Here is a 14,492-nt window from a genome sequence, read left to right on the forward strand (position 1 = left end):
GTCATTCTAAATTATCCTGAGTTGGATATACTGATTCTTAATTCCTATATCTCCCTTTATCTTGAATTACCTTGAAGATTTAAAGGTAATTCTTTTAGGGAAAAGTATGTAAAAGGGTAAATTTTCTGATTCCTCGTTCTCAGGCTTGTTTGGTAATTTAAGTGGGCATGGAATTCCAGCTCCAGAATTATTTTCTTCTTGATTTATGAAGGTACAGTTTCCATTTCTCCTGGCATCCAGTGTTACTGGTAAATAGGCAAATGCCAAGGTAATTATTGTCACTTCATTACAAACTTTTCATCATCTGTAAGGTTTTTATATTTCCTCTTTATTTTAGAAGTCCAGAAATTTCATTAAGATTGTATTTAGCTGTAGGTCTTTTAAAAACTCATCTACATTTTCAGAGGCCTGTTTCAATCTGAGAACTGAGCTAGATTCTAACATTTGTCTTTGGTTTTTTTACTCCATATTTACTTTCTCTATTTTCTTTCCCTGAAACTCCTTCATTATAATCTTCCATGTCCTTTAAGCTATTTTAATCTTTAAACAAATTTTTTTTGAATTTTTGCTCTACATTTTAGGAAATGCTTTTGTTTCCTTTTTCTGTCTTTTAATACACTTTTGTTTTGGTAAGCGTATTTTTATTTCTAAGAAAAGTTTCTTGTTCCCTGAGTGCTATTTTCCCCGTAGTTGCTTATTCTTTTTTATGATTTTCCTTTAATGGCTTTACTGTCTTTGTGATCTCTTTAAGAATACTAATAAAGTTTGTTTTGTTTTGTTTTGAGTCAGGGTCTTATTTTGTTGCCCAGGCTGGAGTGCAGTTGTGTGATCATGGCTCAGTGCAGCCTCAATCTCCTAGGCTCAGGTGATCCTTCCACCTCAGCCTCCTGAGTAACTGGTACTACAGGCACACACCACCATGCCAGGCTAATTTTTTGATTTTTGGTAGAGATGAAATCTTTCTATGTTGCCTAGGTTGGTTTCGAACACCTGGGCTCAAACAATCCTCCCACCACAGCCTCCCAAAGTTCTGGGATCACAGGTGTGAGCCACTGCACCTGACCCAGAATACTAATAAAGTTTTTTTAAATTATTATTTTATTCTATTCTGTTTCCTGGGTTATCCCTGTTTCTTTCTGAGTCAATTTTTCAAACTTTAAAAATCCTGGTCCTTTTTTTCTTGTGCTGTTGTTTTCTTCAAATGTCTGGCAATCCTTGACTGTCTGATATGTACCACTGGACAGTTCAGTTGGTCAGTGTGGGGGCTGGCATGAATTTCTTTTCTGCTGTGCAGGTCTAGTTCCTGAAGGAGCTGTGTGAATGTAAGTGGGGCATGGTCACCTGGAGGCTTCGCCATGTAGCTTCAACATTATCTTAAGAAGACTTGTTGCCGAGGCAGAGGTGAGGGTGATGCTGAAGGACCTAGATCTTCCTCTCTCCTCCCATTTCCTGCCCTTCCTGCCCCAGGAAGAGAGCTCTTTATGATTCCCTTTACTCCTCCGGTTCCAGCTGTAACTCCTACTAACTTCCCTTTATTAATTGTTGCCATTCCATCTCTCTCAAATCTACCAAAACCTCTGGTCAGCCCTGGCTCCTCTTTCATCATCAGTGCGGCTACAGAATCTCTTCCTTTTGTACATCTTCACCAGGATGTTGATGTGGACTGGGAAGGAAGAGGCAGGGACTGGATGTGAGTCCAACCACCTTCATTCAAAGCCTGAGATTTCCTTTTGCTCATACTTTGATACCTTATTTTAGCATTCAGCATCTGCAATAAAGAGCAAAAACAGGTTGCAGGAAAAAGTACAAAACTTTCAGGTTCAAGCCATGCAAAGCCAAGATGCCTTTGGCAGTTTGCAAGGAAAGTCCTTTATACACTTAAGTCTTTCTATGTTAAGTAACTAGAACTAGAACTAGGTTGGTTACGACCCACCCTTCTTGTGAGAGGCCACTTTTGCAAAACTGAGGCAAGGAAATCTGAAGTTTGTCCCCAAAGCATTACTTTTTTTCCACAGTGCAAGTATAAAGGTGGACAACCAGCTGTCATCACATCTCATGTAGACATTCCAGTTGACCCAGCCCCCGCCCCCTATCACCAGTCATAGTCTAGTCTTTGTCCAAAGAGTACATGTGTCAGTGTATCATTGGCTTCGGTGATTTTTTTTTTTTTATGTTGGTTTGAGTAGCTTTGGTTGTGGGTTATTTATTTATTTATTTATTTTTGAGCCAGAATCTCACGTGTCACCCAGACTGGAGTACACTGGCATGATCACAACTTATCGCAGCCTCGAAATCCTGGGATCAGGGTAGCCCTTCCACCTCAACCTCCCAAGTAGCTGTGACTATAGCTGTGTGCCACCATGCCCGGCTAATTTTTTTATTTTTATTTTGGTAGACTTGAGATCTTGCTGTATTGTCCAGGATGGTCTCCAACTCCTGGTTTCAAGCCATTCTCCCATCTCAGCCTCCCAAAGTGCTTGGATTAGAGGTGTGGGCCTACTCTTGGCCCTTTGGTTTTATACATGTTCTTTTTCTGCCACAGTATTGGCATGTGGGATTATTAATGGTCTTTTAGAAAATATATTGTTCATTTTGCTGCCAAACTTGGCAATAAAACTTTCATGCTCATGAACTCACTACCTTTGTGGTGCTTTGTTTAGAATGGTAGTGATTTCCCTCAGCATCTTAACTTGATCATATGTGTCTATTATAATTTCTGTCCCTTTTATGATTGAAATCCTCAATGCATTTTTATTTATTTTCACTTTTAGTTTCCAGTTAAACCTGTTTTAATTTGTCTTAATAAAGTTTAATTCCATTGTATATTCATGTTCCTGTCTTTAGGACATGTGATTGTCATTTGAACTTATTAATAAAATGCTTTATGTTTTTTTTTTTTTTGGAGTTGGAGTTGGAGTCTCACTCTGTCGCCCAGACTGGAGTGCAGTGGCCGCTCCCGGCCACCGCAGCCTCGACCTGCTGGGCTCCGGTGATCCTTCCGCCTCAGCCTTCCGAGTAGCTGGAACTACAGGCGTGCGCTACCACACCCGGCTCATTTTGATTTATTGTAGAGATGCGGTCTCGCCAAGTTGCCCAGGCGGGTCTCGAACTGGGCAATTCACTCACCTCAGCCTCCCAAAGGCGCGGGATTACAGGCTGAGTCACAGAGCCCGGTTTGCTTTATGTTTTTCATAAACAAGAAAGTAATTGGATTCCAAACATATGCTATGTACTATGCTCTAGGTGTTCGATTTGCAAGGACAGTTAAGACAATTTTAGGTCTTAAGTAGCTCACAGTAAACTGGGCTACATTGTGGTAATATTTTGTTTGTTTATTTGATTGTTGTTTGTTGGATTTGGTTTAGTTTGGTTCTGGTTTTCCTTACAGTAGAAAGCTTTGCTTTCTAGGCATATTGTTGTAAAATAGAAAGACTTATAGCGAGGTTATGGATTTCCTATTTTCCATTTTGTTTAAAGTCTGTCCTCCAAATAGTCCTCTTCTGTTTAAAAGATGAGGAGAAAGGTCCAAATGTGGCTACCCTCTCTCCAAGCAGTCATGTTGAGCATTGCTTGTTAGTGCTGAACAAGAGTCTACACACATAGAGTAAACCGATACTCAGGAACCGGTGCTGTGGAAGGATGAATGTGTAGCTGGGTGGAGGTGAATTTGAGTCTCAGGCTTTCTTTTTTCTTTCTTGCACATGAATATCTGAACACCCCTGTTAGTTCAGACCAAAAAGGGGATGTGAGGTCTGGTGCCAGGCGAAAGATGCAAAGAATTGCACAGAAATTAGAGGGGAAAGTATAGTTTATTGAAAGAGAGAAAGAGAGAGAGAGAGAGAGAGGAGATTCACCTCCCCAGGGTAGAGGAGGGGGCCAAAACTTAGGAAAACATCGTGACCATAGCTCAAAGAACCACATGGCCCGACCAGAGTTTAACAAAAGCAGTGGCCACTGCTGTTTGAGGTTGAATGCCTTTTACATTTTCTCTTTGATGGGGACAGGTTTGGTAAGGTGATTAGGTGGTGGTCTGTTTCACTTAATCAAAAGGGACATATAAGCACTGGAATCACAGGTCTTGACATCAGGTGAAAGATGGCAGGCAGATGGGTTGGTCATGTAACTGTTGCCAAGGTGATGGAATCTGTTTGTGTCATGAAGGTCAAGAAGGGCTGATTAGGTTAACTTGGTTTCTTATGGCTGGAGGCAAATATTTGGAATAGAAAATTAATTAAAACAAAACAAGCTGGGGAGGGGGTTGTGAAACAATTATCAATAGCTACCTCTGAGAAACCAGTTCTGTCCTTGATTAGAGGGCAGTTTAGGTTTGCTAAGAGAACATCACAAAACAAAGCAGTGTCAAAATGGCTGCACTTTAGTTAAGATTATTTCATAAAATCATTCCATTTTGGATTTCACCCTTTCAACCCCATTGTACTTTACATTTAGAACAAGATAATTTATGTTCTATTCAATTGCAAATCAGTTGAAAACTGGTCCTTTTAAAAACACATTTTCAAAACTAGAATTGTGTGGCTTTAAGAACAACATCACCGGGCATGGTGGCTCAACCTGTAATCCCAGCACTTTGAGAAGCTGAGGCAAGAGGATTGCCTGAACCCAGGGGTTCAAGAGCAGCATGGGTAACTTGGTGAGACTTGTCTCTACAATAAGTCACACACACACACACACACACACACACACACACACACACACACCCGGGCATGGTGGCGTGTGTCTATAGTTACAGCTACTTGGAAGGCTGAGGCAGAGGGATCACCAAAAAAAAAGAATACCAACATTTATGGAGTTAGTTTGCTAGGGCTGCTGTAACAAATGCCACAGCCTGAGTGGCTTACACAACAGATACTTATTTTCTCACAGTTTTGGAGTTTAGAAGTCTAAAATCAAGGTGTCAGCAGGGTCAGTTCTTTCTGAGGACTGTGGAGGAAGGATGTGTTCTAGGCTTCTCTCTGTGATTTGTTGATAGTCCTGGGCTTCCTGTGTCTTACCATTATCTTCCCTCTGTATGTGTCTGTGTCCACATGTCTTCTTCCTATAAGAACTTATTGAATTAAGGCCCACCCTAATGACTTTACTTTAACTTCACTACCTCTAGAAAGATACTACTTCCAAAGACAAAATTACATTCTCAAGTGCTGGGGTTTAAGACTTTAACATGTAAATTTTGGCAGTGTACACAATTCGGCCTATGACATGAAGTAATTCCAGGGTCCCAGAAGGATGCTAGGTACTTTCATATATATCAATTAATTTGACCTCACAAAATTGCCGCATTACAGGGACATTGTGATCCCATCTCATAGATGAGGAAAACTGAGACTAAGAGCAATGACTCATCTTGCATAATGTCACCAGCTAAAACATAGCAAAGTCAGGATTTGACCATAAATCTGTATAATCCATTCTACTATGCAGCTTCTATATATATTCCCTCTCAATTATGTTCTTCCTTTGTAAATGTAACATTTTAATAAAAATAGAGTTCAGGAAGTTTTCACTCTATCCGTTTAGCTAGGAAAATTTATTTCTATAAATGTGCTTGGCTTTCTATTTGGTAGCCGTTGCTTTTGCTCCTGGATTCCTATGAGCATCTTGGCATCTTTTGACCTTCTCTGACAGATCTCATGACTCAGTAAAGGGCTACTCGCAGAATCAGACAACGTGTTAACATACACCCTGTCACCTTCATCTACTAAACAGTTGTCTGGTTGGGAGGAGTTTGGATTGGTTTGACATACTTCATTATTTGGACATCTTTTGAATCTCTCAGAGAGCAAACCTCCAGTGGGAGGTTGCATCATACATAAGAACAGTCTTTTTTTTTTTTTTTTTTTTTTTTTTTTGAGTTAAAGGTTGGAGAAAGGAGGAGAGAACATCTACAGGTAGACAAGGTACAACCTATGTGAAACTTGCTAAGACAGTGGGAAGAGATTAATGATGAAGATGTACTTATCTCCAAGAGTTGTTGGGACCGTCTGGTTGCAGTTGTAATCATGGAAGGACCAGACTGAGGACAAATACAGCACTTTTCAGTGTCAACTTGCTAGATGTAGTCAATGAAACTAGCAAGAGAAATTGGAAAATTGCTCAGCCACATCCACGAATAGCCTGTGGTTGACTTAAACATTTAGAAATACATGCTTTTTACCAAGAAATGGTAACATAGTGTAAAAGATAGAATATTACAATACTAGAATGCTAATTCTGGCCGTGCCACCTACTACTAGTGTATCTTTGACAAACTCATGAGTCTTATTGAGCATCAGCTTCTTCATCTGTCAAACCAGTAAGAGGGCTGCTGTGAAGGTCCAATGAGATTGTATGTGAGAGCTTTGCAAACTATAGAGTGCTAGGCATATGTTAGCTATTTTTATTGTTACTTTATTTTTAGCCCCAATCTAACAGAACCCACAATTATGGTGAATTATCCAGCTTGATTATCCAACTTATAGGTTATCCAGGCCCCTTGTTTTCCTTCCTCTGTTTAGTTCTTGTATGTCCTTTATTCTTTTGAAAATGTCTTAGAACCACTGTGAAATGGAAAGAAGATGTAGTTAGGAATTTTTACTTTTTTATTTTAAAGTTTTAAAGGCATATTTATGGATGCTTAATGGGGGGAACAATGACAATAACCTGGTTAACGAAGAGCTTTTATATGCCAAAAAAGTAGCCTGTCACATTTTAAAGACGCTAAGCCCTTCCAAGGAAATTACCTGTCATCTGGTTTCAAAACAGTCCTGGCAGACTCCCGGTAAATGCTGACACTTTTAATTTTTCCTGAGAGCTTTTAAAATTGTAGAACTTTTGGAACCGTATTCCCATATCACCTTGATGGTTCAAGTGATTGGATAGAACATGTGATAAAGATCTTTCCTCTATGATAAAGCACACGGTGAAAATCCTGAGTTGGCAACTTGTAAAGTGGTTGCAGATCAAGTCTCTGAGTTTTCGTTGTCCAAGCGTCTGTAAGAAGTTTGGGACAGAAAGGGCCTTTCATATTTGCGAATAAAATATTGGGTCCATCTTCCTTTCTCTCCAGTAGATACATATCACCTCTTCACTCACTGAAAATGGTTGTTGCTTCTAGATTTAGATTGTTGCCTCTAGATTTAGAAAGAGATGTTAATGGTATTTCTTTCTGTCTGGGAATAGGGCAGCAAGAATCAGGAAGAAAACAGGATCATCTAATACCTGTGCTTCATGGGAGTAAAGATTTTAGTGGTGGATAAGTCCCTGGGGCAGAACTTTTATTGACCACAGTTTGATACTTGGTTACTCAAGAAGTGACTTTTTTCTTGCTCTCATGGTTTTTCAAGTTCCTAGGGTAGTCTGGGGGGAAAATGATCTGTGAAATAAAAGGGTGTCACATTCTAATTGAATATGACTCAGGCAGCTGGTGGCCATCCACTGTCAGTACTCTCTGAGGAAATCAGTTAATCTCAGTTGTGTATCAGGATTTTAACTAAAATTTGACATCTGATTAACCAGAGTGAACTAATTTGGTATGCAAGCATCTCTTTACTGTGCACTCTTTTATGATTGCTTGAATATGATCAGGTTGATGCCAGCAAACCTATTATTCTGACAAATGCTAATCAGAGATTGGATTCTGATTTTAAATGCAAATTCACTATACACTATTAACTTTTCTAACATTGTATGCTGTTTTTTGAAAAACTCATTTGCATGATTTTTTAAAATATGCATTTCTGCTTGTGATTTTCTTATCTGAGTGTTCTTTTATTTAATATAAGTTTTTTTTAGCAGATTTTCTTTCTTTCTTTCTTTCTTTTTTTTTTTTGGAGTTGAAATCTCACTCTGACACCCAGGCTGGAGTGCAGTACAGTAGCATGTTCATGGCCACTGCAGCCTTGACCTGCTGGGTTCAGGGGATCCTTCTGCCTCAGTCTTCCAAGTAGCTGGAACTACAGGTGTGCGCCACCATGCCCGGCTAATTTTTTGATTTATTGTAGAGATGAGCTCTCATCAAGTTGCCCAGGCTGGTCTTGAACCCCTGGACTCAGGCAATCCTTTCATCTTGGTCTCCCAAAGTACTAGGATTACAGGCTTGAGCCACCGCACCCAGTGGAAGTTTTCTTTCTAAAGGCGATAAAAGATTATTAGTCTATTTGCATCAAAGATATACTGATGCAAATACTGATCCATATGACCTATTATATTAATAATTATCTGTCATCAGAATACTATAGCATAAAAGTTAGAACCATTCTGGTCAAAATGCCTAGGTTCATATCCTACCTTCTCTACTCCATATGGATTGTATGTATTGTAACTTAGAGAAGTTCTTGCCTCATAGCTTTGTCCTCATCCTTTAATGGAGATAATAACAGCATTTACCTGGTAGGGTTTTGGAGAAGGTTCCATCAGAATGGCACATGTATCAGCTAGCTTTCTCTAGGTTATGCTGTAGTACCAATGATCTAAAACATGAATGGCTTACAACTACATAAATTTATTATTCATTCATATTTATGGTCATCATGAATTTGTAAATCTTGTCTATTAAAATAAATTATAGTTTGGGGTTCTGCTCAACTACAGTTATTACCCTCTGCTAGGGCAGAGAAGACTAACGTTTATGTGTTTGTTAGATGGTCCTCAAGACAAGATTAAGGTGCTGAATGCTTCTTTTGAACTTTCCAGGGAATGTGGTCTATGGAGAACCCATAGCAGCCAGTCTCGGTACAGATGGAACTCACTACTGGAATAAAGAATGGCACCATGCGGCCCACCATGTCATGGGTCCGCCCCTGCGACCAGACCCTTCAACGCCTGACTTCCTCATGAATCTATTGGCTAAGTAATTTTGCAGACAGCTGGGCAGTAGTTTCAGGTGGAGGAGAGCTTGTCCTACCATCTGTATTGTCCAGTGACCTCCTAGTATTCTCTTTTACTTGACCTCAAAAGCCCTGTACACGCCCTCACCTGCAGAGCAAAAAACATTGACTTAATTATGTGTTAATTACATTTTGTCAAAGCCTCTCCTAGACAGAGAAATCAGATTATTTTTACTGAAATTTTACTCTCCTGATTTTTTCAATCTCGTGTTACACAGAGCCAGGGCTGGCTGTCCATGATCTTTATCTTTAACAGCATATTCTTGAATTTTTTTCTATGCTGATATAACCCAGGAACCAGATTGTTGTGTAGGTAACTCTATTACTTTCTGGGAGAGTTATTTTTCTTGAGAATTTCACCCTTCATAGACATTCTAACACTACCTATTCATAGATACTCAGATTCAAGTGATATTTCACAAAAGATTGTAACTTTCAACTTCTTTCCTCCCTCGTGACTCAACATCCCCGAGATTATTCACAAGTCAAGGCAGGATTCCTGTCCCTGCTGACATCAACATCCGCAGCCAATCTCACCCTCAGTTCAGCCCAGTGTGGCCATGTGTCTTCCAGGCACATGATTTACCATTGTGTTGACTTTGTGGAGTCCTCTGCTCACAAGGAATTTTTGCTTACATGATCCTTAAGGTACCGTCATCAAGTACATATAACTCTCCATTTCTAGATGAGAAACCGAGTCTCAGACAAACTCATAATCACAGAGCCAGTAAGTGGTAAGAGCTAAGCCCAGAACCCAGGTTTTCCAACTCATGATCCTGCATCACACTTCTTGTAAGCGTGTTTTCTCAAAGTACTTCCTGGAATGAAGACAAGAGAGGGAGGACCTATGGACTTTGAAAAGCTACTCATTCTCCACTGCATTTTTCTGACTTTCCATTGAGAATGGTCAGGCAATTAGGAAAGGTTATGGTGGTTTCCTCCTAACGTGTTCTGTCTGCTTACCCTCATCGCTCACATGTTGTTTCCTTTCACAGTGATGATCTAACCACAACAGGGACTGACAACTGTACTTTCAACACCTGCCAGAAAGCTCTCGGGAAGGATGATTTTACTAAGATTCCCAACGGGGTGAATGGTGTTGAAGACCGGATGTCAGTAATATGGGAAAAAGGCGTGGTAGGCTTCACAGGATTCAGTCTTGTTTTGCCTAGTTCTTCAGTCAGGATCTTGCCCATCTTGGGAGCAGAGTGGCACAAACTTTCATAGAGAAGCTTTTTGATTGTTTTTACTAGGGTAGAGACTAGTAAGGCAACATCACACCACTACCACCATCCACCCCTTTAGAAGAGTATCAGAAAAGACATAATTTTCTTCTCTGCGTAGTTCAGTTTATGCAGTGCACCATTTTGCAGAGACATTAGGGGATAAATTAAGATTGGGTGCAAAGAGGGTTAATCTTGAAGTCTCTGAAATGATATAGCCCTTCAGTTACCTGATTTCTCATGCTCTTGAATTCCAGTGCCTAAAGTGTCACTGGTAAAAATACTTGAAATGATAGAAAATACATGAAGGACATTTATGTGTTCAATCTTGTTTCCTTGAAATCTTTGTTGACGTCCCTTTCTAAAGAACTCTTGGATACCATGTTTTTAAAAATGGTGTATGACGTCACATAAGTAAGATTCAAAGTCAAGAAAAAAAGATTTAAAAATTTCCCATGACTGAAATATTTCTTCCTGAGGATGGAGAAGCATCAAATGACTAAATGTCTGTGTCTTAACCCGTCCAGCCAGTTGGCACATGTAGTTGTAAAGGTCAGCAGGGGAGATTTGCCTGGTTAGACCTGAGGTCCCTGTTGTCATGCCCTTCTCACCAGTCTGCCAGGAATCCTTTCTCAGGTGACTCATTAATCATGCCTCCTATTTCAGGAGCCTCTGTCATGACTTTCCCTTTCCACGTACCACCCACTTCTAACTGTAATGAATAATTCACCAAGTCTTGACCATTTTATTTCCAAAAGGCCTCCTTAGTTCTGTCTTCATTGCTATCATTCTATCTGGAGGCTCATATTTTATTTGGAGGTTTGCAGCAGTCTCACAGCTGATGTCCCTGTCTCCAGTGACTCACTTGCTACAATCTATTCTAGACTTCAGTACCAGAGTTCCCATTACAAAGGAAGTTCTACCTTCCTCTCAAAAACCTTCTAATTGTCTCCATTACTTACTGGATGTTAATTAAACAATTCATTTACCCATAAGGATCTTCAAAACATTTCTGTAGCACTATCTTCTACTAATCATCCTCCTTACTCCCTCTCCCTCCATCCTAACTTCAACCATCGCAAGTGACTTCTCTTTCTCCTTGCTTTGATTTTCTTGATAACAATGAATGTCTTCATTACAGCATACTTTTATAATCTGATAGTTCCCATGTATATAAATGGCTTTAAAATGACTGAATGTTTCTTTGTAACATATAGAAAGCTGTTTTATTTTCTGAAGCATTAATATGATTTATTTATGATAATATTTTCAGGACATGGTTCTTTACCATTTTTGACGCGACTCTTTGATATTTAAATAATCCTTAAGGACTCTCTTACCACTATCTATAGGAATAAACTCTGAATAAATTTTTTTTTAAGCTTTAGAGGAGTCTCATCCCTCTGAATTCTGTCCATATTAAAATCTCTTGCAATAGACTATCCATAATTGTTGGTTCATGTAAATTTCAATGGCATGAAATTGAACCTTGTTAGCTGATTTTTTAAATCTTTCTATAAGCATTGTCACCTAATTTAAAAGTGTTGTTACCGACTGGGCTTGGTGGCTCAGCCTGTAATCCCAGCACTTTGGGAAGCCAAGGCGAGTGGATTGCCTGAGCCCTCGGATTCGAGACCAGCCCAGGCAACTTGGCGAGACCTTGTCTCTACAACAAATAAAAAAATTAGCTGGGCATGGTAGTGTACGCCTGTAGTTCTGGCTACTTGGAAGGCTGAGTTGGAAGGATCACCAGAGCCCAGCACGTCGACACTGGGGTGGTGTGTGTGCCACTGTACTCCAGCCTAGGCGACAGAGTGAGACTCCAACTAAAAAAAAAAAAAGTGTTGTCACCTATCTTATCTTAATTCTACAATATTCTATCTAGTGTTTACATTATTATCTCATAAATACTAGGTCTCCGATAAATAAGCCAGATTATAAATGTTGTAGGTGGCAAGCTTTAAATGGAAATTGAAAATACCATTGCCAACATATAGCTGTCATTTGCATCAATCTTGTGGGTTGCCAGGAAGAATGGGAAACATTAGTGGGGGTTTTTTGAGGGAGGAGGAGTTTGAAAAGTCATCTTCAGGTTTTCATATGCTCTGTCATCATCTCCATCATCATTATTATTATTGTTTATAGTCATCAACATCCTCAGATGTGGTTGGTTCCTCAATATAAAAAAAATCATATGCAGTTCTGTTTGGTTTAAGAAACGCAAGTCTTGTATTTTTATTATAGGAGTTTTTTTAGTGTTTGCTCATTAGAACAACTCTTTGAATTATTTTACAGCATAATGGTAAAATGGACGAAAACCGATTTGTGGCCGTTACCAGCACAAATGCAGCCAAAATCTTTAATCTCTATCCAAGAAAAGGAAGAATAGCAGTAGGATCGGATGCTGACATTGTGATTTGGGACCCAGAAGCCACAAGGTAAGTCTAAGTTCTTGTAATCCTTGGCTTTGTCATGGAGAAAAGCACTAACTTGCCAAGAATTTATGCTTTGGTATTAATCAGTCATTTCTTATTAGATTATTTATTTAGCTGTGTTCAGGTATTTTGAGCCTATACACGAGATAAAGGTTTTGATGTGCAAATATTCCTTTGTTTTTCTTGGCATAGAGGTTGCAAAAGTTGTGTTGCATTCTCTGGAAATAGATATGCATATAAAACTGATATGAATTTATCACCTCAGTGCCTGGCAAACACCCAAGTTCACACAGAGGAAAGGTATGGTGCAATGAAGAAAATCAAAGGCTTAGTTTGAAAAGGGTTGAATTGAAAACTTGAGATAATTACAGCCTTTCTAAATCTTTCAGATAGAAAAATTCCAGCACAAAGGATGTCACTTTTAGTTAGCCAAATTTTCCAGTTGAGTTCATCTTGAGCCTATCATTCCCAGTAGACGCCAGCTTTTTGTCTCCAATTTCCATAATTCTTATGTTAATATTGCAGGTCTGGCAAATTCTACCAACTCAGGAAAGCATTCAATAGAAGCTGAAGATCCGTTAATTTTTCTCTGTAGGATGTTAGCACAGACAACAACTGCATCCTAATTTGTGCTTTTCATAAACTTTGCAGTTGTGGTAGAGAAAATCTCATTACATAGTTCAACATTTTGTGTGTATGTACATCTGTGTGTATAAACAGGAATGCGATAGACCCTTCTGCCTTCATTGTGCAGGCATTTCTTCAAAGTCTTTTAGGTGGTTTATTATAGTAAGAAAAAAAATCTTGTGACCGGGTGCAGTGATTCACACCTGCAATCCCAGCACTTTGGGAGGTCAAGGTGGGAGGATTCTTGAACTCAGGAGTTTGAAACCAGCCCCTGGGCAACATAGGGAGACTTCGTCTCTACAAAATATTAGCCAGGCATGGTGGCACATGCCTGTAGTCCCAGCTACTCAGGAGGCTGAGATGCGATGATCACCTGAGACCAGGAGGTCAAGACTGCACTGAGTCATAATTGTGCTACTGCATTCCAGCCTGGGTGACAGAATGAAACCTTGACTCAAAAAACCAAACCAAACCAAACCTATAGTTTCTTGGAGTGATATGTCACAAGGACCCAGCTTCAATCGAAGTGGGCTACCCATGCTCCTGGGCTGCCATTTGAAGCACTAAGTTACCATCTCTATGAGCCTAAAATTAAGCCCCAGAAAATACTTGAGTTTTTTGGTTTTCATTTTTTGTTTCTGTGCTTGCCATTCTCTGGACACTCATTTTGCCCACCCAGGGACCATTTCCCATGGTTGGCAGGCCTTGGTCATGGCAAGTAGCCTTTAATGAAACACTTCAGTATACATCACCTCACTGCTGGTTAGGATCTATGCAATGCTGTGAAGGATGGTTATAAATCTGATTTACATAAATGTCTTAAGATACCAACCAAGCACAACTCGGGGTCTTTGTTATTATGTTAGAGAAATATTGCCCATTGAAGGACTAAAATCTGGCTGTCAAATGATCTAGGTCCATCTCCCTGCATAACAAAGGAAGACAAGTGAAACCAAATGTGGTCAGCTTGTCTACTAGGCTAGAAAAACTGTTTGGGAAGGCAGTAGAAAAAATGCTTGAGTCTGGATTGATCTGTGGATGAACTGAGTATGCAGTATCAGAGTTACAGAACTCTTGATATTTTAAATATCACTGTCCAGAGGATTGCTGCACATTTAGCAGGGACCTTGCCAGGGTCATCTTGGCTGTAATTCAACCAATTTAGGCTGCTTCAAGGGCTGGGACCAAGTAGGTTGTTTGAAGTAACCTGTGGTTTAAGGAAACCTTGGGATTTAGTGAGAAAACCTAGGGAAAAAGGGAGAAAAGTATCTTGTGAAAGAAATATTTGTGAAGAATGATGTTTTTGAAGTATAACATCTGGGAGC

At 39.6% G+C, this 14,492-nt stretch overlaps 1 protein-coding gene across 1 annotated transcript in view; it reads left to right on the forward strand.

The window, feature by feature from the left end:
* Positions 1 to 14,492, forward strand: part of DPYS (dihydropyrimidinase) — a gene marked incomplete at its 3' end in the record, with an annotated part of 58,667 nt that overhangs the window by 12,635 nt on the left and 31,540 nt on the right. Inside the window, exons 5-7 of the mRNA XM_021718610.1 lie at positions 8,689 to 8,845; positions 9,878 to 10,019; positions 12,401 to 12,543. Coding sequence (XP_021574285.1) covers positions 8,689 to 8,845; positions 9,878 to 10,019; positions 12,401 to 12,543 — 442 coding nt within the window. The remainder of the gene's footprint in view (positions 1 to 8,688; positions 8,846 to 9,877; positions 10,020 to 12,400; positions 12,544 to 14,492) is intronic.

The sequence above is a fragment of the Carlito syrichta genome, unplaced genomic scaffold, assembly GCF_000164805.1.
Source record: "Carlito syrichta isolate Samal-C Ts95f unplaced genomic scaffold, Tarsius_syrichta-2.0.1 Scaffold313052, whole genome shotgun sequence".
Taxonomy (NCBI): domain Eukaryota; kingdom Metazoa; phylum Chordata; class Mammalia; order Primates; family Tarsiidae; genus Carlito; species Carlito syrichta.